This window comes from Vigna unguiculata, chromosome 5, assembly GCF_004118075.2.
Source record: "Vigna unguiculata cultivar IT97K-499-35 chromosome 5, ASM411807v1, whole genome shotgun sequence".
In the NCBI taxonomy this organism is placed as follows: Eukaryota; Viridiplantae; Streptophyta; class Magnoliopsida; order Fabales; family Fabaceae; genus Vigna; species Vigna unguiculata.
The window spans coordinates 21203400-21229565 of record NC_040283.1 but is presented as its reverse complement, the minus strand read 5'-3'; the positions used below and the strand labels follow the sequence as shown (position 1 = coordinate 21229565).

Genomic DNA, 26166 nt, shown 5'->3' with positions numbered 1-26166 from the left:
CGATTTTTCATTCCAACGTTCCTTAGTTAATCATTACATATGAATAGCCTTTTTAATAATATTTTAAGAAAAATGTTTTTAGATCGGAAAATGAGTATTATTAAATATAAATACAGGTTTTTTAACAGTATTTTGTAAGAATGAACTATGTAACACACTCTTTTGAATATTATATTATTTTTAAAATTTTAAATTTTAATTGACAACCATAAAATTTTATAGGTTTTATATCTTGTTTAATAGATTTATGCTATTGTATCCCCAAATGGATACGAATACTCAATGATGTGAGGCGATGACATTATATATGAAAATGAGAAGAAAAAAAAACTTTCAAAATGATAGAAGTGAAATGAAAACCTATCAAACTCTTTTTTTCATGAAAAAACTCTTAAGCTCTAATAATAATAATAATAATAATCTATAACTATATATAAAGGGGATTCCCTCTTTTGTGTCCACATTTCATAATTCCAACTTTACCTTTATAATTTAATTATTTATTAAATTTTTAAAAATTAATGGTTATTTGTATAAGTTTTTATAAAATTATTTACTTATCTCCTTTTTCTTTTTTTCTCCTACTATTCATCAACAGTTATTTTTCTCTTATTTTCTCCGTACATTTTATTTTATTTTTTATAAATATACTTTTATTTTATTTATTAACTTAATAACATTACAACATCATCAATTATTAATATAATTCAAAAAAATGTGTACACACATGCGCGATAGCGACTGTGTTTACACTAGTAATAATAATAATAATAATTCTTAACCACTAAATTAATAGATGTTTTTAATATGTAAATAAAAATCATAATATATTCATATATACTCTCAATAAAAACTAAAATTACACGTATATTTACTATTATTAAAAAATTATGAATATATATATATAGTATTAAAAAATTATACAAAACATATTTAATACTATAAAATTAGCAGAATTGCTGTCGTAATCTAGTATTATTTTGATAACATTGTAATAATTGTTCTGCTTAATTTATATATAGTTTTCGAATTTTATATAAAGCATATATTTACTACTATCAAATGAAAAAATTTATGTATCATTAGTATTAATAATATCATTGATAAATTAATACCAATAATGTTATTGATATTATCAGACAAACTAACAATTTAATAAATTATAATTTTAATACTTTTACAAAATATAAATATATTACATATGATATAAATATACATTTTAGTAACCAAAATATGCAAATTAGATTCTCAATATTCATATAAAATATTTCCAGTTACCATTCTCCTCGCATTTATATTTATATTTAATATTTACTTAAATTTCAGAAACCTAATTATAAAATAAGGGTTTGACTATAAATTTGGTTAAACTAGATGGACATACTATAAAAATTATACGTATAAAGACTTGATTGATTGAACTTTCATTATTCAAAGATCTACAAAAATTATAAGGAGTGGAGTAATTTAAGAAGTGAAAAAGTAAAACAAGTTGGATAAATAATATAAAAATAACAAGTGCCAAGAGTTCATAAGGAACAAAAATTGTAAGAGCAGCATTAGAATTAAGATCAAATGCATTTGTGAAGTGTGCTTAGGTTGAAGGGCTAAGTGCAAGTTCGATTTCTTACAAGGATCGACCTTTTGTTTCAACAATGTTACGAGCTATGTACAAGACAGTAACAAGACACACTGTTGCAAAGCCCAAGTACACACTGCTGATTCCAAACTTGAGGGCTGTGAACTGGATCGTCATCATCATTATCTTTATGTTGTTGTCTTTAGTTTATATCTTCCACCATTTGTGGCCGCATTGTAGGCCGATAATATTGCTGGAAGGATGTGGGATATGCAGACGGAGGTGTTGACGAAGAAGTTGCAAAAACATTTTGTGTAGGACCAGAAAAAGTGTCTGGTTGTTGAGGAAACATGTTGTATGTGTATGGAACTTGCTGGAATGGAGTATGTGAAGACATTGGTTGTGACGCATCCAAGTATGGTGGAAAAGGAAGTGGTTGAAAACCCGGTTGACCAAATGATTGGTATTGAGGTTGTTGAACATATGAAGAAGACCCAACATGCTGATAAGGAGTGTGTGGTGGAGGTTGGGTAGACTCTTGTGGCATATCGTACTGTAATATAAAATTAAAATATTAAGTTAAGATGATAAAAAATTTCAACTAAATTGTTCAAGTGAGGTGACTTACATCATCGTCGGATGATGATTGCAGAGGCGAAATATAACGAATAACATGGTTGATGTACCACTCCATATATAACGAATAACATGGTTGATTGCAGGAGATTTCCACTCCTCAACTTGGACTTCAACCAATGTCATACATTGTTAAGTTATCTGAGTGGTGGTGTGACTGCGGGGAGTTTCAAACTCTTCACCTACCTTGTACTCATGTAATGGCTATTTGCTCATCCTTCCATTTACAGCCTTCGACATTCGTGGACCCTATCTATAGTCTCCAAAATATTTTCAAGGCCTATGAGGTGCAATTTCAGCCTGTTCAAAATGAAGATTATTGGTCTACTTATACTGGTCCAAGTTTAATGTCTGACCCTCACATGCGACACAACAAACCAGGAAGACGAAGTACAACTCGTATCCACAACGAAATGGACCATTCGTTGCCAAATAAACTAAAGAAATGTTCTTTTTGCAGAAGTATTGGTCATAATAGAAGCAACTGCTCAAATAAATAGTGAAATTTTATTTTATGTAACTCTCGTATCTTTGGTTTACCAACTTTGTTGTTCACTTTTATTTTAATATATATCAACTAAAAAATTATTGGATCTTATATATTTGTTATTAAAAAACTCTTTTTTTCTTTTCTTTACTTTTTTATATCTCGGTACAATACAAATTTTAACTTTTTTATTCAATTTAATTCATAATTCAATAATTTTTTCTCTTTTCAATTTAACTTTTTCTTTCATTATTCACTTACAACTATGAAGTCGTGCCATTATGACCAAACTTCCTTTATACCGAAAACACTAAAGTCGTGCCATAATGGTAAGACTTTCTTGAAAACCTAATACTGAAGTCGTGCCATTATGGCAAGACTTTCTTAATAATCCAATATTGAAGTCGTGCCAATATGACAAGACTTTCTTAAAACCCTAATATTGAAGTCGTGTCATCATGGAAAGACTTTTTTAAAACCCATTACTGAAGTCGTGCCAAAATGGCAAGACTTTCCTTGTTATGAAGTCGTCCCATTATAGGACGACTTTGATTATTCTCGTAATTAATTTAAGTGAAGTCGTCTATGTTTGGTACGACTTCAACTCAAATTAATCAAAGTCGCCTTAATTTGGCACGACTTCTTTAAGATGAAGTCGGTCGTGCCATTTTCTCACGACTTACCTCTGCCGGGAATTAAAAAAAATATGCACCATTTTAGGAAATTGGAAAAAAAATTGCACCAATTTGAAAAAAAAACCGAAAAAAATGAGTTTCTGAGTAAAATTTGAAAAAGTGCATAAAAATTGAAAATAAATATAAAAAAAAGTAAAAAGAAGACTGCATTGTTTAAAGAAAAAGAAAATGTTTTGGACATTAAATATTAATTTTTGTTATGTTTAAAGTTAGTGCTTGTATGTCACACCATGAGAGAAACATAATGGGAGGTGTGATACACCATGTTAACTTGTCATGTTATCAAAATTATCAGTGATACTTTGAAGGGTATTCACTACACTAATCTAATGGTACAGACATTGATGTCTGATAAACTTTCGTAATCCTCACGCGCCCCCAATGTCGTTTCGATCTTTCCGCTTCCTCGTGCGCTTCAGTAAACCGCACCACCACCCTCATCTCTCCACGCACTGTTCCCCACTCTCATCTCTCCGCGCGCCACCCTGTTCTCCCCACTACCACCATCCCCATATCGACGAACGCCTTGTCCTCGACCAAATTTCCCACCTTTTCCCTATTCCCAATTCCAAATCCCAAAACCCCGTTTCGAAACCCCTCGAACCGCCGCAACCGGACGCGAAACCGGTGGACGCGTTTTTGCTCCTCGAAGATAAACTGCGGGGAGTCTTCCTGCAGAAGCTAAAGGGCAAGGCTGCAATCGAAACCGCTTTGTCCAACGTGTGTGTTGACGTCGACGTTAACGTTCTCGGTAAAGTACTCAACAATGGGAATCTCAGTGGTGAATCCATGGTCACGTTTTTCAACTGGGCAGTTAAACAACCAGGGGTACCCAATGAAGTTGGTAGTTACCATGTGATTGTTAAGGCACTCGGAAGAAGAAAGTTTTTTGTTTTTATGATGAGTGTGTTGTGTGACATGAGGAAACGTGGCATTGATGGTGATTTGTTGATGTTGTCTATTGTTATTGATAGTTTTGTTAGGGCTGGTCATGTGTCTAGGGCAATTCAGATGTTTGGGAGCTTGGATGATCTCGGGGTTCGGCGTGACACCGAGGCTTTGAACGTGCTTTTGTCGTGTCTTTGTCATCGTTCTCATGTCGGTGCTGCCAATTCTGTGTTGAATTCGATGAGGGGGAAGGTGTGTTTTGATGTTGGTACATACAATATGGTTGCTGGTGGGTGGTCTAAGATTGGTAAGGTGGGTGAGGTTGAGAGGATTATGAGGGAAATGGAGGCTGATGGGGTTGGACCCGATTGTAGGACGTTTGGATTCCTTATGGAGAGCTTGGGGAGGGTAGGTAGAATGGATGAAGCTGTTGAAGTTTTCTGTGCTATGAGGGAGAAGAATTGCCAGCCAGATACTGCTGCTTATAATGCAATGATTTTCAATTTTGTGTCTGTTGGGGATTTTGAGGAGTGCATGAAGTATTATAATATGATGTTGAGTGATAACTGTGAACCTGATCTTGATACGTTTGTTATAATAATTACTGCGTTTCTCAGAGTGAGGAAAGTTGCTGATGCGCTTCAGATGTTTGATGAGATGTTGAGGCGAGGTGTTGTGCCGTCTATTGGGACCATAACAGCCTTTATCAAACGATTGTGTAGCTATGGTCCACCGTATGCTGCTTTGGTGATATACAAGAAGGCGAGAAAATCAGGGTGTGTGATATCAATGGAAGCTTATAAGATACTGCTTATGCGGCTTTCTAAGGTTGGAAAGTGTGGAACATTGTTGAGCATATGGGAGGAGATGCAAGAATGTGGGTACAGTTCAGATTTGGAAGTTTATGAGTACATCATTTGTGGTCTTTGCAATGTTGGACAACTGGAAAATGCTGTTCTTGTTATGGAGGAGGCTTTGGGCAAGGGGTTCTGCCCAAGCAGGCTTGTATATAGTAAACTGAGCAACAAGCTGCTTGCTACAAAGAAAACTGAGATGGCTTACAAGCTGTTTTTGAAGATCAAACATGCCCGTTCCCTTGACAATGCGAGAAATTATTGGCGTAGTAATGGTTGGCACTTTTGAACAGTAGTGCTTATTGGCAGATCTTACAGAAGGTCGTCTTCTTAGCTTTTGACGTAGCTGGTCTTTGGGCTTGCTTGGACACTTTGATGGTGATTCCAGGTGCTTCAATCTTTCCAGCTTGATGGGAGGTGGTTGTGTTAATTATTTGGAGGAAAATATCTTTAAGAATTTCGAGTTACAATTTACAACTTGCGTCCATTCACACCATAAATGGAATCTGGGGAACCTGGAGACATGAGAGTGGCACTTTATGCATAGGCAGGTTGAAGAATGCATCACCGTTTCTGCTATCCTCTGTCACTGTCTATGCCAGGCATTTTCCACCTTCATTGAGTAGCTTTGAATTGGTTGAGTTTTTGGGACTTATTGAGGTATTTGGTTCCTTCCAATATCTGTGTGGTTTATTGTGAGAATTGTAATCTCCTATTTTATTGATTGAGTTTAGATGCAATCCAGTTTCCCAATTGTTTTTATTGTTTTTCTGGAAGATGCATGGTTTAAAATTGAATGTTTTTGGATTTTTTCTAAAACAGCTTTTGTTGAAGGGTTTAGGAATTTTGGTGCTATACTAGAGTATCTCTTAGCAACTTCAGATAAGTTATCCAGGAAAATTGTAGCTATTTGATGGATTTTGTTATTGAAACAATAAAGATTTATCCATTACTGTTTGTATTCTGGCTGGCTATAAGTGCATATGCTTTACCTTTGGATAAAAACAACTGAGATATTAATCATCGATGCATGTCCTATGTTCATTAGATTCATGCTTTGCTTGACATATTCTTGTGCTTGTATTTTCTTTAGTGCAGGTAAGGTCAATCTCTAGCAGGGTATCGTGCGGATTTTAATACAAAGGCAGGGAAGAATAGTAGGTAACATGAACCTTTAGAAGCAATAATTATGAATTTAGTAGTTCATGGACAAGTCATTCATTCTAAGGACAACAATAATTGCTACATTGTTTAGTTGTCTTCCTGATGAAATGTTGATTGTTAATCTGAACGGTTTATAAAAATTGAATTATTGAGAAATCATGTTTTTTTTTTTTCTGTCATCCAACACTCAATTGTACAAGTTATTAAATAGAACTTTTTTGAGGTTGCTAAAGTAAAATTTATATCAGCTAGTGCCTTAATACTCATTTATACCGTCTTCCAAGTTATATGGCGCTTTTTCCATTGGAGGTTGCTTTTCTGTAAGGGATTACAAACATTTGATTGGTTGTTCTTTATGTTGTTGGCAGCCAAGTTAAAAGATAATCTCAAAAGTCACGTGATGGATTTGTATAACATTGCAATGATGTTGGGAGTTCAAAGAATGTGAGGTGAAATTCTACAGTATACAGGGGAACGTGTTCTGCAGAAATGTTAAAATGAAATGGATGATTAGATTCAAGGCTCAGAAAAAAAATTCTGGACATTTTATTTTATGAACAACATTTAGTGAATTCCTTTGTTCTATATTTAAAATATTTTTGCTTTCTGTAGCTTAGAGACAATGATGGTTAAAGGATTGTTAGAAATAATCTATATATCTATCTACCTTTATATATGAAAGATTTAAATATTCCATAACAATTAATCGAAATTATAGGTTGGTCAACTATTGAACAAAAGTTCATCATTTAACCAAAAAAATTGTTAATATGATTTATTTTTTTTTTCATGCAGAAAACTTTCTACATATGAGATCCTAGAAATTTTAATAAATAGAAAAGTATACAAATATGAGAGTTTGCAATGCTATTGAATGGTTATAGTTATAACAGGTAAGGTGGAAAGCAGGCTGAAAATTTGAAATGATTTTGGTTAGAAATTTGTGCATTTTATGAATATGGCTTTTCCTAAAGAGGAATGTTTTGGTAAGTTTAGCGTTATGCATCTGAGTAGTAGTCTATATATGAAGTTATCCTAGCTCATAGACAATGAAGTTTAAAGTTTAGGTAGTGAAAATTGAAAAAGATTGTTATAGTGGGATTTTGGGTGGAAGATCCTACTTTTGATTAAAGATTGAAAAAAGATTGAAACACTTCATTAAATCATTAGATTTTAATTTTAGTTGATTAAACAGTGTTTCAGTCAATTAAAATGTTGTCAAACTTAATAAATTTGTAAAGTTTCATTATGAAGTTGACTCTGTATAATTAGACTTTTAAAAATACATTTAGTCGACCAAAATTACTACTAAAAAGATGTGTTAACTCTGAAAGCTACTTCTGAGCTAATTAAAGGAGTTTTTAAATGGTTAAAACTATCATTATGTGAATTCTTAAAACACATCGAGTGAAAGAGAGTCTGAAAACTTTAAAAGCAGTAAAAGAGAATACAGTAAGATAACAACACTGAACTGCATTATGTTATTGTCCTCTTAGAGAGGAGTTTCTGGCTACAAAAGGAAACCTCCATCACCATGTCTTCATCACACATGTTCATAAGTTTGAAATAGCAAGCATCTCCTTCTTTCAAATTGTTGTCCCTTGCAAAATCTAACAAATTAGTGATGTAAGCTGAATCATTTCGATAATGAACTAATTTAACCCTCCATGATCTGTCCCCAGCAACAAGAGTAACACATTGTTCACGACGTTTGACGTAGCTCCTCGCTGCTACCCTTGGCAGATACTGCATATATGCACATTTTTCACTTCAATAATGAGATTTTCACATACCATATATTATTGCTTAGTTTGAGAACATACCATATACCCAGTAGTAAAGAAGCTTGGTTTCATTATCACCATGAAGGGAGTATTCTCAACACCTTCCATGTTTCTCTTCACCTCATTTAGATTCTTCAACATACCTAAAAAGGTGAAATACTGTTAAACATTAAATCCTTCAAAAAATATTACCTCATTAGGAATCTAGAATCATACCTTTGTGGTCTCTGACTTTTTCATCAGATGCAGTGTCTTGCAAATTAGAACAACACTTTTTCTTATTCTCAGTTGTTTTCTTTATCTTAGGTGGTTGAATTTCTTCACTGTTAATTCCGACCCTTTTGTGATTTGCTTTGTTCACAGGGTAGTCTATTTCCATGCAACTCATATCACAGATGAGTACATGGAAATTTGATGTTCCATTGTATTTGAAAACCAAGAGGTGCCCATGGGCTAGAGAGTGGTACTCCACAAACTCTTTCCAACCTTGCTGAAACCAAACACTGCCATCACTTTTCTCCAATTTTACTTCCCATTCTGCATCGTTTGGAAGCTTAAGAAAAATTGTGTTGGGCAAGTGATTTCCATATTTGCGCACAAACTTTGCTGGAAGCTTCTGTTGTGCAGATACAAGTTAACAAATATATAACCCACATTAACAAAATCTAGTTTTGGCTATATGAATCAATAAAATTCACCATATCATTTGACAATTTATATATTCATATTGGCAAGTTTGAAGTACTGGTTTATGATTTCTTGGCTTGGACTCAAGATTTCTAACATACTATCTAACATACTATAATCGTAGTTGTGGACATATATTGCTCACGACATCAAGAATAACCATGTAAACATGATTGTGATTTAAAACTTTTACTAAATCACATGCATGTTAAGAATGTAACATTATTTGGTGATCAGTGGTAAGGTGAATACAGTGTAGGATCTCGAAAAAGGAACCATAATTTTGCTTACCAGCTTTCCATGCTGAAGGTTGTGGGAGAGCATGATCCTGAAAAAGTGGATTGGCTTTGAAGCACTGCCCCCATGAGAGTCATCTCCTTGGTTAAGTGTTGAAGTCATTCGGAGCATTCTATGGAAAAAGTAACAGAAAGAGGATTTGATGATATATATATTTGCTTTGAGTTTTGATGACTGAGAACTGCCAAAGGAGATGGAGTTATAGGAAAGGGAAGAGTTTTGGTAACTGATACGTATTAAATTTTGTCAGGAAAGTCTGCCCGGAACAAAGAATAGAATAAGAAACAACAGATATAGGAATCTGTAATTAATGGCGTTGTTATCTGTTATTATTTTGATGGTAATTACTGATAGGAAGATTGTTTTTCATGGTTGAATTGTGGCAAGGTAAATCTTAATTGGATTGTTTATATAATTAAAGATTTCGAGTGAATTTTAAATTTCATTTTTTAAAATATCTATAATTTATAACAAGATAGCGAATATTTTTGGTTTAGACATTTTTGAACTGTTTTATCCTTCATACCACCTCAAAATTAATTAAAAATATTAAAATGTCTATATTTATTAAAAAAAATTAAACAAAAAAAATCTAAAAAAAAAAAGATATTGGTGAGAAAATTTTTAAATAAAATACAAATTTCTCAATTAACATATAAAAGAAAGGGTTAAATATGTTTTTGGTCCCTTAACTTTTAGCAAAAATTGGAATTAGTCTCTCTTTGAAATTTTGGTCTAATTTAATCCTCTAATTTTAGAACTGTCCTTTTAACAAAATGTTGTTAAGTTTATTTAACGTTTTAAACGTGTTTTATGCTCGTTTGAGATATATTTTTTCAGTGTTAGCTAAGAAACTATAATAAGATACATTTGAAACATTAAATAAATTTAAGAAAAACTGGTTAAAAAGACTAAATCTACATTGTTCTAAAGTTGGGGAACTGAATTCGGCCAAAGTTTTGAAGAGGGACTATTTTGTCTGTGGGCTTATGTCGGCTCGTCTCGACCGTGGGTCCGGGCAGGTCCGTCTCGACCATCACCTCGACCTAGTCTTTCTCGGTTGTCTATCCAAACTATTCCTACTCGTCTCGGTCATTGGCCCGACGTCTCGATCTTTGTTTTGGCCTGGCCTGGTCGTCCAATCTCGACCTTTGATTTGGGTAAGCCTAAGACGATTTGCTTCCATCTTTGAATCAAGCACAAAATATTTATTTTAGTAGGCTAAACTCACATTGGCCTTGGTCCTAATGCACTTAAAAGGGGACTTTAGAAGCTTGTATTTTTTTCCCCTTTATTTGGGGTCCCTTCAAAGGGGAGTTACAAAGGAGTGGGCTAAAACTGACCCATAGGTCATTGCTCAAATGGATTCCTTCTTTACCTTCTCAAATATTTAATTGCAGAATTTGTTTTATTTTTAATTTAGAATTTATTTTGTTTAATTATTTTTTAATAAGTTGTTTTATTTACCTCTTTTAGGACTTTCTTTTCATATTTATAAAATTAATTTTTATTTAAACCTTTATAACAATATGTTATAAATATTCAGCTTTTTTTTACTTTCTATAAAATCTTTTATGTTAAGATTTGTTTTTGATAAATATAATGATGTTAAATAATTTAATTCTTTTAATTAATAATTTGAATTTGAGTAGTTTTAAAAATTTCTTTAATTTTTATTTAATAAACCATTATGATGAAAAACATATTGGGAAGGTGTCAAAATGTGTTCTAATTCATGAGTCAATACAACTAGCTCATCACGGGTTTGAATCGGATTAAGTTGATGATTATTTTCATTTTTTTAATGCGGTTGAAGTGAGTCTGACTCACTTAACCTACGGGTTAAATGAGATTAAGTCATGTTGAAGGTGGATTTATCCGTACCACCAACAACACTTTATTAATATTTTTTCAATTTTTTATAAGTTTTTTATTAAAATTGTTTACTACTCTTAGTTATATAGGTTCACTTGATCTTTTTAAGTACTAGAATATTTTTGATAATATTTGAATAGTTTAGATGTTTAATTTATTTGTTTGTCGAACAATATATATTGATAGTTTAATTTTTAATTACTGTCTTTATAATAACCAGTGAAAATACATATGCTATGCGTAAAATTTTATTGTAGATATTTTTTTATTTATTTTGTATGTAACTTTTTTATTAAAGATAAATATTTTAGTTTGAAAATGATTAATTTAAAAGAAAAGTGAAGTGAAAAACTAATTAAATCTAATAAAATCGTTACTTAAAAGATAAAAATGGTAAAATAATTGTTTAAAAATAGTTATTTATTAAAGGGTAAAACTGGAAATAAAAATGTGAACATCAAAGTAGAAAATCTCTTCTGTACATAAGTATAAATATTTGGAGAATTAGATAACATTTTGATCTTCTACCGAGTTAAACTGATTTTTATTAATTCAAATGTGATGAGCCAATCAGATTGAATTAGCTTTCTTTGACACTAGAAACAATTTGACTGAGAAATGCTAAAGGAGACACAGTTATTGGAAATGAAAGAGTTTTTGCAATTGATGCCTAATTAAAGTTTTTCATAGTCAAACAACATCTTTAGTAATTTGCTTTTTTTTTTATTGGGAAAAGTTATATATTTAATGAATTGACTAATTACGTTTCAAGTTGGATAATCTCTATAACAAATCGCAAGGTAAATCTTAATTGAATTACTTATACGAAGAGAATTTTAGTCATTTTCAAATTTCAATTTTTTTTAAATATTTATAATTTAGAACAAGATAAATGATATCTTTTTGAGACATTTTTTATTGTTTTATCCTTCAAATAATCTCTTGAAGGAAAAGTTATATATTTAATGAATTGACTAATTATGTTTCAAGTTGGATATATGTCTATAACAAATCGCAAGGTAAATCTTAATTGGATTACATATACGAAGAGAACTTTAGTCATTTTCAAATTTCATTTTTTTTTAAATATTTATTATTTAGAACAAGATAAATGATATCTTTTTGGTTTAGACATTTTTTTACTGTTTTATCCTTCAAATCATCTTTTGAACCACCTCACAATTAATTAAATAAAAAAAATCTACAATTAAAAAAAAACATAGGTGAGAAATTTTTAAATGAAATACCAATTTCTGAATTAACATAACAAATTATAGGTGAACGTGATTACGTGTGTTTTGACGATTTATGTTGATAAACATATTAGTTTCAATTAAGAACAAATAAATAAAATGAAGGACTGAAGGTGAAATAAATACAATTTTTTATTATACCGATTTCTCAATTATTTTTAATTGCTGAATCTGTTATTATTTTTTATTTTATTTTTAATTTAGAATGGTTTTGTTTAATTAATTTTTAAAATTATTTTTGATAGTTTATGTTAATACGTTTAATTAATTCTTATTTATTTTTTGGTTAAGTTATTCTTTTAGTTCTTATATACAAAGTAGTGTTAATCTGGTCTTCAAATTTTTTAAATTATTCTTTTAATCCTTATATTTATAAATATTCTTTATAAATATTGTGGCTATTTTTTTTTTTACTTTGTATACCGATTTTTCTTTCAACGATTGGTTTTATGCAAGTATAATGATGTTACCATTTTTATTTAATTTAATTATTTAGTCATGATATTTAATTTTATAAATAATTTACTTGAATTTAAGTAATTTTAAAAGTTTATTGAATTTCCATGTAAATTTTTAATAAATAATTACAAATAAAAATAGACTTAATTAACTTTTAAGTTTAAGATAAATTAGAGATTTTTCTATGTATCTATTAAAATTTCTTAATCAAATTAGAACTCAAATGTTTCCATATATTAAATACTTATATTACTCTAAGTGAAAATTGCATCCCTTATATTATTCTCATCACCTCCAATGATAGGAATTTTCTTTTTATCTAATATTTACAATGAAAACAAGTAAAAGTCAAATGACATCTTTTATTAATCACAATATATTATATATTAACCAAAAAATTTCATAGTTTCGTGTTATCCATGTAGGTGCATAAGCATATTGAAGGTGAATTCAGAATAAACAAAATAATTAAAATTTAATCTCAGTCATGAAAAAATAACGGAATTTGATTTTTTTTTTCTTTTGGTTTTTGGATTGTTTTGGTGTGACTCGTATACTATATTTCAAAATACACTAATTTTAATATATTAAAATTTTTAACATATTTTAAAATATTAAAATTAATATATTTTGAGGTTACAACAACAAACTACTCCGGTGGCTTTTGTCATCTCTACTTGGTGACTCATCCATTTTGGATATTGCATAATCTCATCCGCAGTAAAAGTTTAATCACATATAACATACAACTCAATTCAATCACGATAAAAGAAAATCAAAGTTTTGAATGATTTAACTTCTAATCACACGCACGCACGCACGCGTGGACGCACACACGCGCACACACACACGTGCGCACACACACGCACACACGCGCACACATATATATTGCAAAACTATTGCGATTTTAGGTTCACCATAATATATACTAATTCCAAGGTGTTATTGTATCAATTTGATTTATTATGATTTGAGTAGGATTGGATTAAAACGAATTGTAAAATTTGGTATCTATATCCATTATAAGAAAACTATTAAATAATAATTAATTTTATGACAAAAAATATATTTAGAGATCAATTTATAGAAATCAATTTCTTAATTAGAGAGTGATTTAGAGATCAATTATTTTGATAGTCAAAACCTAGGTAGCTAATGTTAGTGACCAATTTAGAGATCAATTCATAATAAAAACTATTTTAGTTTATAAATTAGTATCTAAATTGGTCACTATAGTGACTAAATAATTTTAGTTACTAAAGTTGATCATTAATCAAAGATTTTCATGTAGTGATCGGTATCAAACTCAATCTACTAAAAGTCAATTGAGTTAAATCCTGTTAGGAATCCAAGTGTGAGTCTAAGTCTCACATTCGCTAGAAATGAGAAAGTAGAGCACTATATAAGGATGAAGACCCATAAAACCATTGCCTTAAGGTTTTGGGTTGAAAATGGTGTCAATGTCATATGTGGTTGGGCTTGGGTCTCATTGGTATTGTATTTCTTTAGTGAACATCCTCCTCTATAAACCTAACAAGTGGTATCAGAGTCGATGGTTAAAATCGGCTCAAACAAGTGCAGTATGTAAGACTCAAGAAATTTAAATAATTAAATAATAAATTATTTAATAAATGCGGGTATGAGAAGCCTTTATGGCATTTAATGTTAATTGTTGTGATGTGGAAAAGTACTAGCTCAAATGCGTGAGAGTACTTGACTGTGTGAGAGGACTTAGGTTCAAGTCCTATGTATGCCATTTATGTGTTGTTTGAATTGGTTGTGCTTTGACTTTATGATTTCATGGTTGTGTGTTCAAACCTTGTTGAGAATGAAATTGATTTCTTTATTTTTGCTAATAATGGTAATTATAGACATTAAAAAGACCATTTTTCGTTTTTTTTTTGTCATTTACCACAATTAGGAACCATATAAAAAGGGAAATTTAGGTAATTAGGAGGGTTTTCGAAGTCTGAAACCTAGAGTAAAAAGAGAGCACGAATTTGGAGCAAAAAGAGAGTTAGAGAGAATCAGGAGAGCTGAAATTTTTGGAAGAGCAAAGGAGAGTTCTTGGGGTATTACAAAGCTAAGGTTAGGAGACCCAATTGGAGCAAGGAATTCCAGGTTAGGGGAGCTCCTTTGCATACATTTACATAATTATTGAGAAGTTTTGTGTATCCTGTATTATGCATGATTAAAGGTACCTTTGCCATGAAACTTTTGTGCTAACAGGTTGTGAAATTAGGGGACTGACTGTTTTGGTATGGTATAAGTAAACCCTTATGGGATTGTATGCAAATAATGGGGCTTTCTGTTCTGTATGTGGTTTTTGGTTCAACTTTTAAATTGGTAGTCTTTTGGGGTCTAATTTACGTTTGTAATTGTTCTGATCTGTGAGGGATTGCTTGGTATGTTGTATATGTGAATTTGGGCTTTTGTTTGGGTGTTTGTGTGCGTGAACAGAGAAAACTTCTGCTATTTTCGCTCAAGCGAGCAAGGCTCGCCTAGGCGAAATTAGCAGAACTCAAAGCCTAATTCTGTTCGAGCATCTCGCTCAAGCGAGAGCATCTCACCTAAGCGAGAAGTCGGGGAGTGCAAGGTTTATTTGAGCGTCCCGCTCAGGCGAGGAGCCTATGGTTTTGGCGACTAAGCATCTTGCTCAGGCGAGAGGTACTCGCCTAAGTGAGAAATCGTGACAGGATGAGTGTGTTGCTGATTGTCTCGCCGCCTAGGTGAGGGACTTTGAGTTGGGCTAGGGATGTTTTTGCCCAAGTGAGAAGGGCTCGCCCAAGCGAGACCTCGCGTTAAGTCCCTGTAGACTCTCGCTTAGGCGAGGAAGTTTAGCTTAAGCGAGACAGGCCTGGTCGCTCAAGCTAAGGCTTCTAGCCCAAGCGAGTATAATGCAGTTTGTGTGCGTTGTTTGTACTCATTGATGAGAACTTGGACTAGGGGATGCTGTGCCATGAGCGGGTAGGTTCATGGATGGTGGTTAACATGTGATGGTATGAGCGGGGAGGTTCATACTCAGTTACTCTCCTGTGGGGATACGAGCGAGGTAGGTTCGTATGTTCCATGCTCACAATTGAGAGATGCTGCGTGCAGGGAGGTACGTAGCTGGTGGATCACATATGTTAGATTACGGGCGGGCAGGTCCGTAGATTAGGACTACGAGCGGAGAGGTTCGTAGAGGTAGGACCACGAGTGGGCAGGTTCGTGTGAGCATAATAAATCCCGAGTCCATGGCTAAATTTGTTAAGTGAATTGGAGGTTGAAAAGCCTTGGGGGTATTAAGGACTTGACCATGGTCTAACTATGATAATATAACTAAGTGTATTTATATTATTTAACTAATATGTTTTCTTATATTTTTTTTAGCTCACCCTTTCTGTTTGTGCTTGGCGATGATCGTGTAATTCTTTACACGAGAGCAGTTGATGATATAGGTGATGCTGCTAACACTTGAGACGGAGAAGGGGTTAGCTTGGGATTCAAGCTAGGAACTTATTTATAATTTATGTTATTTTATTGGATTTTGAAAATTGTAATAAGACTATTATTATAACTTTAGTTGACCTTTGACAGTTGGAACAATTTTTGTATTTTCTCATGTTTAGGAATATTAAAAGTTTGATATTGAAGTTATTTTCTTAATTACTTATTTTAAATAAGTAATTTCCAGTAGGGATGTTACACAGTATGGTCCTTGTATCCAAAGTCTTCCTAGCAAGAGTTCTAGGTAAGTAGTCATGTTAAGAAGAACCAGGGTACAAAAAAGGCAGAAAAGGAGTACTCGTGGTTGGGAATGCTTCCGCTAGAGGGGTAGTGTACCAATGTGGTTGAAGAGACTCACCCTTGAGGGGGAGATTGTTAGGAATAAAAGTATGAGTCTAAGTCTCATATTGCCTTAAGATTTTGAGTTGAAAGTGGTGTCAATGCCTTATGTGGTTGGACTCAGGTCTCATTGGTGTTGTATCTCCCCAATGAACCTCCTCCTTTGTAAACCTAACAAGTCTATTGTTCTGTCTCTCTTTTTATTTCGCAGCCCCCTTTCCACTAGGTTAAGTGAGACATGGGCTTCTATTTTGAACAATAATAAACTGTATTTGTTGAATTGCTTGATGAATTTAAGGTACAAAGGAAATTCTTCAATTTCTAATCATTTAAATGAGTTTCAAGGGCTCCTAAATCAACTATTAGTAATGAGTATAAACTTTGATGATGAAGTCTTCGGATTATGGCTACTGAATACTCTATCGGAGTCTTGGGAGATATTTCAGGTTTCAATTACAAACTCCGCTCCGAATGACATTGTTTCTTTCCAGATGGCAAAGAGCAGTGCTCTCAATGAAGAGATGAGAATGAAGGCACATGGTTTTTCATCTCAATCTCATATCCTTGTCACAAAAATTAGGTGGAGAAGTTAGAAAAAGGAACCGAAAGGTGGTAGAGAGAAAAGCATGAGCAAGTCCAAGTCAAGATACAAGAATATAGAGTGTTATTATTGTAATAAAACATGGCATATTCAGAAATATTATTTTAAGTGGAAAAAGGACAATGCAGACAAGAAGGGCAAGCAAAAAAAGAATGATTGTGACGATGATTGTGTCACTACTACTACAGTTGGTGATCTTGTTCTTCTTCACGACTTTGAGTCCGTTAATCTTGTATCTGATGAGAATATGTGGATTATTGGTAGTGGTTCTACAATACACATTATACCTAGGAAGGAGTTCTTCAAATCTTACACTTATGGTGATTTTGGAGTGTTGAAGATGGGTAATAATGGTGTGCCTAAAGTGATTGGTGTTGGTGATGTTTGTCTGCAAACCAACATGGGAATGCATTTGTTGCTTAAAGGTGTCAAACATGCTCCTGATGTCCATTTTCATTTAATCTTTGTGCACATGCTTGTTGATGGTGGTTATGATAGTCACTTTGATTCTGGAAAGTGGAAACTCACTAAAGGTAACTTGGTTGTGGCTAGAGGAGAAAAATTAGCCAAATTATATTGGAAAAAAGCTTTGGTTGCTAAAGACACTATGAATGCCATGGATATGGAGGCATCTTTGTGGCACTGAAGGCTTAGTCATATATAAGTGAAAAAGGGTTGAATTGTTTAACTAAAAAGGATGTTCTTCAGGGGGTAAAAAGTGCAAAATTGGAGAGATGTTCTCATTGCATGGATGGCAAGCAAACTAGAGTATCTTTCAAGAAGCATCTGACCTCAAGGAAGTTAGAGTTGTTACAATTGATGCATTCTAATGTTTGTGGCCCGTTGAAGGTAAAGTCATAGTTGTGCACCTTACTTTTTTACCTTTATTGATGATTGTTCCAAGAAGCTATGGTTTATGCACTTCAGTGAAAGGATCAAGTACTTGATAAGTTCAAGGAATTTCATGCCTTGGTTGAGAAGCAATCAGGGAAGAAGCTGGAATGTATCCGTTTTGACAAAGGTGGTGAGTATCGTGGACCCTTTGATGCTTATTGCAAACAACATGGTATTGCGCATGAAAAGACTCCTCCTAAAACTCTTCAGTTGAATTGTTTAGCTGAGAGGATGAACATGACATTACTTGAGAAGGTGAGATGTATGCTCTAAGATGTTAAATTACCCAAGCATTTTTGGGGTGAGGCACTATTAGGGATGGCAATAGGGCGGGACAGGGACAAGTTTCGCTATCCCATACCCATCCCCGTAGAAAAAATTCATCCCCATCCCCATACCCATACCCAAACCCAACGAGTATCAAACTTTTATCCCATCCCCATCTCCACCGGGTAACGGGTATAATCTCGTACTCATACCCGTACCTGTTTTCTTACTACTTCAATATTAATTTTAATTAATTTTTATAAAATAATAAAAAATTACGGAAAAGGAAACATAATATTACCAAATATTGAATATTAGGAGGATGATTGTTTTTTCGATATCAAATACTTTGAATAAATTATAATTGTTTACATTTTAGATTAAAATACCAAATAAAATTATATGAGAACCAAAACATTTATTAAATTTGCAAACTACAAACATTAATGAAACCTAGTTGATAAAATTTAAAAATATTTTTAAAAAAATATAAAAGGAAAACAAATATTCAAATTAAAATTATTTTAAATGTTTGTTTACTTTAATTTTTTAAACTCTAATGAATCTCTTTTTTATGCACTAATAAAAATGATAATACATCACTTAATCAAAATTACGCAAAAAACAAATAATAAACATAATAATAAAATTTTGATATAGAACTTGTATCTTTTGAACTCTAATATGTGTTGGATGGTGATAAAAAAAATTCATGGCAATTACATTAAATTTTTATATTATAGTAAATAAAAGTTATTTATATACAATTATAGTAAAAAAATACAGTATGATTGATAATGAGTTAGAAAATAAATTAGATAAAATATATCGAAATAGTATTCTACATGATGAACATAAACAACAAGTAAAAATATTAAAAAATTAACAAATGTGTGTCTGAGAAACAATTTGAAAGATTATTGAAAGAAATCGTACAAAGGAAAACAAATGTATACTTAAGGGTATGATAAGATGAAAAATACCTTAGAGATCTAAGAAAACTTTTTAAATATCAATATATATACTAAATGGTTGAGAAATAACGAAAATTGTTTTAGTAAAGCAAAAGAGTTTTTTAAATGAAACAAAAATTAATAATAATAAGTAAAGAATTTTTTTTAATATTACCTAGTAAATGAAAGGTTTATGCTATTTAACACTTAAATTGAGAGTATTAAACATACTCATGTGAAAGGAAAATATACAATAAATAAAAATATTAAACAAATAATAGAAATATTCAAATATGAGACATAAAATTTTTTTAATTGACATACATCATTTTAACATAATTATATAAATGTTATGATAAGATGAAAATTATATTGGAGATGCGAATGCGTTTCATGACAAACTAAATAATTAGAAGAAATAAAAAGTATATATATATATATATATATATATAGGGTTACTTAATTAATTGTGAATATTTTAATAATTTAAACGATGATGGAGATATGGCGGGGACGGGTATTATGGCAGGGATATGTAAATCCCCATACCCAATTCAAAAATTCAGGGATTCCCCACACCCATACGCATACCTAGACAATGCGGGGATTCCCCGTCAAAACGGGGACGGGTTCGGGCAATACCCATAGGAGCGAGTTTATTTGCCCTCTCTAGGCACTATACACGGCGATGCACGTTATCAATCTCACTCCTACTCACTCCTACAATGATTATGGACTGTGAAATGCCAAATAAAATTTGGTTTGGCAAGAATGTAAACTATGATCATTTGCATGTCTTCGATTGCAAGGCATTTGTTCATATTCCAAAGGATGAAAGATCCAAGTTGGATGCGAAGACAAGGCAGTGCATCTTTATTGGCTATGGTGAGGATGAATTTGGCTACATATTTTATGATCCTATTGAGAAGAAGCTTGTTAGAAGTCGTGATATACAATTCATGGAAGACCATACCATTGAAGACATTGATAAGGTGGAGAAGACCACATCCAAGAAAGATAGTAATCTCACTGATGGTAATCCGATGAGGTTGCCCGCTCACAATCTGGATAATGTTGAAACTGAAGCTCAAGATGGTGAGCAACATGGTGATGTTAATGATGAATAGGTTGGAGGTGGAATAGAGGTTCCGGTTGATGATGCTCAAGAGGAACATGATGATGATCTTGGTGATATACCTGAACCACCTCAAGTCCAACTCAGGAGGTCTAACAAACAAAAACAACCTTCTATAAGGTATTCTTGTGATGAGTATACAACCTTGACTGATAGTGGAAAACCTGAGTGTTTTGAAGAGGCTTTGGAGAGAGAAGAAAAACCTATAAAATCAGTGCTACAGTGCGAAATTAATTTCTCCCAATTTAGACCTCATATCGACGATCCGATCGGTCAAAATGAAGAATAATGTGTTCCGAACCTAGTATAAAATTTTCATCTCAATCCAACGGTGAACGAATCTGTAGTGCTGATTTTACGGTGACAACTTTTTAAAAAACTTGAACATATTTTTTCCTCTACCTCTCCCTCAACGTGTTAAGATTTTGTGGAATCTGACTCTATTGTTCTGCCTCTTTTTTTATTTTGTAGTCCCCTCTCCACTATGTTAGGTGAGATATGAGCTTTTCAAATTTTAAGTCTTTTTTCTACATAGAAATGGAGTCAAATACCCAACAAATCCTTGGTGATGATTCACCGATATTTAATAAAAACAATTTAAGAAAAATCTTAACATATACTAACAACAATTCAACGTAAATAAAGAAAATGAAGTAGAAAATATAATTTAAATATTACGTAAAATTATCATTTAACTGTCTTTACCTACGTGTGAATACTATTTGCACGAGTAGATAGGAAAGAAGACAGTTGAAAAAAAAAACGAAAAGAAAATGAAATGATGTAACACTAATAAATAAAAGGCAAAGATAGATAATGCTATGTAATTCAAATAACGAAAACCAAATGATACTATATATTTCTCCACTTAATAAAACTCTAGATAACAAAATGGTCTCAACAACTAATTAAATCAATAAGGAGATTTTGACAACAATCAATTTCAACAACCTGTCGAAGAAAATGTTCAGCAGAGATTTTTCATCAGTGTAACCTTCTAATAAAGCCTTGCCCTAGTGCCTCTCCATATCACCTACCTCTGGATATTCTGCCACGTCACTTTTATTTCTATCTAACTCTGCCTTTTGTTGTAGTTACTCTATGTTTTGTTGGGCTGGAAGGCTTTGATTTGGGCCTGATTTGGGTTGCACGTTACAAATGACCTTTTGCTTTAGACTCTGCAGAGATTCGTCTCCTGCATAGTGATCATGCATTTAAAGAGATTTTTCAATGACGCATAGAGAATCATGGTGGTGGACGCGTGTTTTGGTGTAGCGTTGCTTTTGTGAAGGACGGTTGCTAAAGTTCTTTTCACGCATCAAAATAAAACAAAGAAAAAATTTTGCTAGACGAGAATCGATTATCGCGTAAGAAAAACCAGTTCTCTTTCGATGAGGATTTATTCTACTTGAATGAAAATCAATTCTGCTTTGATGAGAATTGATTCTATGAAGTAGAGAATCGATTCTCTACTTCACTATATAGTGGAATGTCATGCTTGTTGTGTTTGCCATTTATGAGGAAGGATTGGTATTGGAGTATTTATATAGAATGGATGCAACGGTTTAGTTCGTGAAACACGAGATTTGCCTGGAGACAGAAAGTGTGTATGGGGTTGCTCAGCACTGTGGGTGAATGATTGATATGTTGACTAACCGAGTTGATTGAGGAAGTGGTGGAGAGATGATAAGAGGGATGCTAAGTGAGGGTGATGTGTTCACATGAAGAAGGTGTAGGATTTATGATAATGTTCAACCAATCACAATTTAATTTAAATTAATTTCATTAATTAAATTTTTTTCTTAATTTAAACTATCACCCATATTTTATTTTAAATCATTTCAACCGATCACATTTTATTTTAAATTAATATCAACCACAAGGATAAAATTACAATCTTACAATTGTCAATTAAAATACTTTTTTATTTATCACAACCATCAAACTATACTCACAAACTTTCTCTTCATTTTTTCTTCACTTTCCACCCTCTTTTCCTTAATTAAAAAAATCTCACTTTGTCTTCATTTTCATAATTTTTTTCATTCTCTCACATCTATCTTTAAATCCATACAAACCATATAAATATAATATTTATAATTATAATTCACATGCATTATATTAACATATATGGTTAGGTAGACAATGCTTTTGTCAATGATTATTTCAATAATTTAAGATTTAGGTGCGGTTTTCACATTAAAAACAGCTAAAAAACTAAAAAAGTGTCATTCTTTTAAATTATGTGTTTTTTTAAGTGAACCAACCTCTGTTTTGGACGGTATGAATTTATTTTTTAATGCTCACTAATAAGTGGAATTAATTAGATCACCAAATAACCCATAGTGGATTGACCAAGTTATGTCGGATATTCAAATGTGCTGAGTTATAATAATATAATTCATGTGTCATCCTTATCGAAGCTCCACCACTAACTATTCGCTGTGTTTTATATATCGAAAATGATATTCGAACATAAAATTCGAACTCAATTTTAACATGGGTGACGTGGTACCCTTTTTTTCTTTTATTTTTACTTTTTTTAAATCAAAAAGAACCCATGGTCACGTACGCGGAGGTTATGTGTAGCAAATTCTTTTTGGCAAAACTAAAGCAGACGTGGAGAGAGAAAGTAACACAAAATGCAAAATTTGTAGAGTGTTCGTGAGACAGGGAGGGAGAAAGTCGGAGGAAGTGGAGACAGTTTCTGCAAGTCAGAGGAGAGGCGGAAACAGCGTGAGAAAGTCGGCGGAAAGGCGGCGACAACATGACCAACTCGAAGGAAAGGCAGAGACAGGGTGATCAAGTGTGTGGAAAGGTGAAGCCCGCGTGAGGAAGTTGGCGGATGGACCGAGAGAGACTGAGATAGTTGGAGGAAGTCGAGACAGAGAAGTTGTGGTGTTACAGAAGCGAGGCGGGAGGCGGTCACCGTGAGAGGACACACCTGCGACAACGACGATAGTGGAGGGGATCGAATCCAGTGGAAGCAAGTCGACGGCAACGACAACCAACCCACCGGAAGCCGTTCCACAACACCGTTTTAGTGTAAGGCTCGTGTTTTTTTGTTCACCATTCGAAAAGGTTTAATCTTTGGGGGAAAACGTTTTATTTATTTTTGAGTTTGGTGTAACATCGTTTGACAGAGTCGTTGGTATATTCTGGTTTGCATTGTGGTTTTGTAGTCTTGATTTTTTAGTGGCGTGTTGTGGTGTTTGACAATTTTGTGGCTTTGGACAACACCAAAATTTTCAAAGCAGCACATTTGGGGGTATTTTAATTTTGGTGGCCGAATGTTACTGAGTTATGGTGGGATATGGAAAATAGGAATTTTTTATGTTTCAGGGGATGGGCTTTGGTGTTTAAGATGAAAAGAAAAATAACAACAATACCACAAATTATGTCCCAACTGAGGCGTCAAGAATAAGTTCATGTGGAGTGGTCATCAATATTTTGGTTTTCGTCTCCCAGTGTTTGTGTTCTCAAGCAATGAACACTCTGAAACTAAGCAAATTTTATTTGCTGATCAGAAAGATGATCTTTAAAGGGGTAGTAGAACCATCAATAACGTTACAAAGTGGGGAGTAAAAGTATCCCAAATGGGGACTGCTCTTATATATTCTGGTTCACATTACCAGTTTTAATAACCACCTTAAATTTCTAAATTTTGTTAAACAATTAAATTTTATTTTTCATTAGGACCAATTCCAATTTAGAATAACAGTTTTATTATCATTTTATTTTTGGAAGGAAATAAAATGTTATTTAAACTTTCAATAACGTTACAAAGTGGGGAGTAAAAGTATCCCAAATGGGGAGTGCTGTTATATATTCTGGTTCACGGTACCAGTTTTAATAACCACCTTAAATTTCTAAATTTTGTTAAGCAATTAAATTTTATTTTTAATTAGGACCAATTCCAATTTAGAATAACAGTTTTAATATCATTTTATTTTTGGAAGGAAATAAAATGTTATTTAAACTTTCAATAACGTTACAAAGTGGGGAGTAAAAGTATCCCAAATGGGGAGTGCTGTTATATATTCTAGTTCACAGTACCAGTTTTAATAACCACCTTAAATTTCTAAATTTTGTTAAGGAATTAAATTTTATTTTTAATTAGGACCAATTCCAATTTAGAATAACAGTTTTAATATCATTTTATTTGTTCCTTCCAAAAATAAAATGATATTAAAACTGTTATTCTAAATTGGAATTGGTCCTAATTACGTTACAAAGTGGGGAGTAAAAGTATCCCAAATGGGGAGTGCTGTTATATATTCTGGTTCATAGTACCAGTTTTAATAACCACCTTAAATTTCTAAATTTGGTTAAGCAATTAAATTTTTTTTTAATTACGACCAATTCCAATTTAAAATAACAGTTTTAATATCATTTTATTTTTGGAAGGAAATAAAATGTTCCTTAAACTTTCAATTACGTTACAAAGTGGGGAGTAAAAGTACCCCAAATGGAGAGTGCTGTTATATATTCTGGTTCACAGTACCACTTTTAATAACCACCTTAAATTTCTAAATTTTGTTAAGCAATTAAATTTTTTATTTTATTATGACCAATCCAAAATTCGAAAAACAGTTTTAATAACAACTTTTATTTTTTGGAGGAAATAAAATGTTCTTTAAAGTATCAATTACGTTATCAAGTGGGGAGTACAACTACCCCAATTGGGGAGTGCTGTTATATATTTTTGTTCACGGTACCAGTTTTTATAACCATCTTAAATTTCTACATTTTGGTGAACAACCCCAATCTGCTTAAGCAATAAAAAATACGTGCCAACCACAAACTACTCAAACTCAACTTCATATGGTTCATAATTACTGGCCTCCAAAATATAATTCCCCAGTAGACTAAAGTCCTAACCCTAAACAAACCTCTAATAAACTAAAGTCCACCACTTCACCACCAACATCAAAACCACCCCTTCTTTCAACCCATTTAATACATAACTGAGATAAAACATTTCTACTTATCTTCAATGATTGCTTTAACATAGGAAACCACCAAAACGGGGTGCTTGCAATATACTCCTTTTGTGCCACAGTTAACTTTTCGTTCAAAGCACCAATGCATTTCGCTTTACAGCAATGACGAAAATACATATCTGTAAAAAATCATAATGTTACGAATTTCACAAATATTATATACATTAAATGAACAATTATTTGACCACCTCAATCAATTATTTCAACACCCAAACTGCCATGTTTTGTACACTGATAAAAACAAAATCAGCAATACACCCAAATGAAAATTTCACTTTATTGAACCAAAAGCTCAATACATGATTCCATGATTGGGAAACCCTACAGATAAGTAAAACCGAATTCAAATCGCACAGTTTCTGCCATATAAGAGGTTATTAAAAAAATCAATGATTAACAAATACATTAAGGCCAGAAAAAGGTTTCTACCCACCGTGCTCGTTGTTGTGTGCCGGAAGTCTTCGATTTTTGGAAGCCCTAGTGGCCGTCTTTTGAAAATAGCACTAACCCTGAATACTACGCTGTAGATGAGTTCTGGTCAGACACCTGTTCTCCGGCAACGCCTTCCTCTGCCTCTACTCCGACTTTCTATCTCACGCGAACTACACCCTACATCCACTTCCGATCGCCTTTCTCTCTCCCTCTCTCACCAAAACTACCAAATTTTGCATTTTGTGTTACTTTCTCTCTCCGCGTCTGTTTACAGCACATAACCTCCGCACACGTGACCATGGGTTCTGTTTGATTTAAAAAAAGTAAAAATAAAAGAAAAAAAGGGTGCCACGTCACCCATGTCAAAATTGAGTTCGAATTTTATGTTCAAATAT

General features: G+C 32.7%; 2 protein-coding genes across 5 annotated transcripts; one reads left to right on the top strand and one right to left on the bottom strand.

Moving 5' to 3' along the window:
- The first annotated feature begins 3683 nt into the window (after positions 1–3683).
- Positions 3684–6950, top strand: LOC114185607 (putative pentatricopeptide repeat-containing protein At5g43820). Of its 4 annotated transcripts, none has more exons than XM_028073444.1 (3): positions 3684–5799; positions 6238–6296; positions 6672–6950. In XM_028073444.1, the coding sequence occupies exon 1, from the start codon at positions 3779–3781 to the stop codon at positions 5426–5428; it is 1650 nt and encodes a 549-aa protein (XP_027929245.1). In that variant the 5' UTR covers positions 3684–3778; the 3' UTR covers positions 5429–5799; positions 6238–6296; positions 6672–6950. The 4 variants fall into 4 exon arrangements, with proteins under 4 accessions (XP_027929245.1, XP_027929242.1, XP_027929244.1 ...); XM_028073441.1 differs by having other exon boundaries at positions 6238–6300; XM_028073443.1 differs by having other exon boundaries at positions 6233–6296.
- Positions 6951–7779: 829 nt separating this feature from the next.
- LOC114184475 (B3 domain-containing protein At4g01580-like) lies at positions 7780–9173 on the bottom strand. The gene is made up of 4 exons (XM_028071784.1): positions 9066–9173; positions 8304–8703; positions 8127–8230; positions 7780–8049 (listed from the first exon to the last, which is right to left on the bottom strand). The coding sequence occupies exons 1-4, from the start codon at positions 9171–9173 to the stop codon at positions 7780–7782; spliced, it is 882 nt and encodes a 293-aa protein (XP_027927585.1).
- Between the last annotated feature and the right edge of the window lie 16993 nt (positions 9174–26166).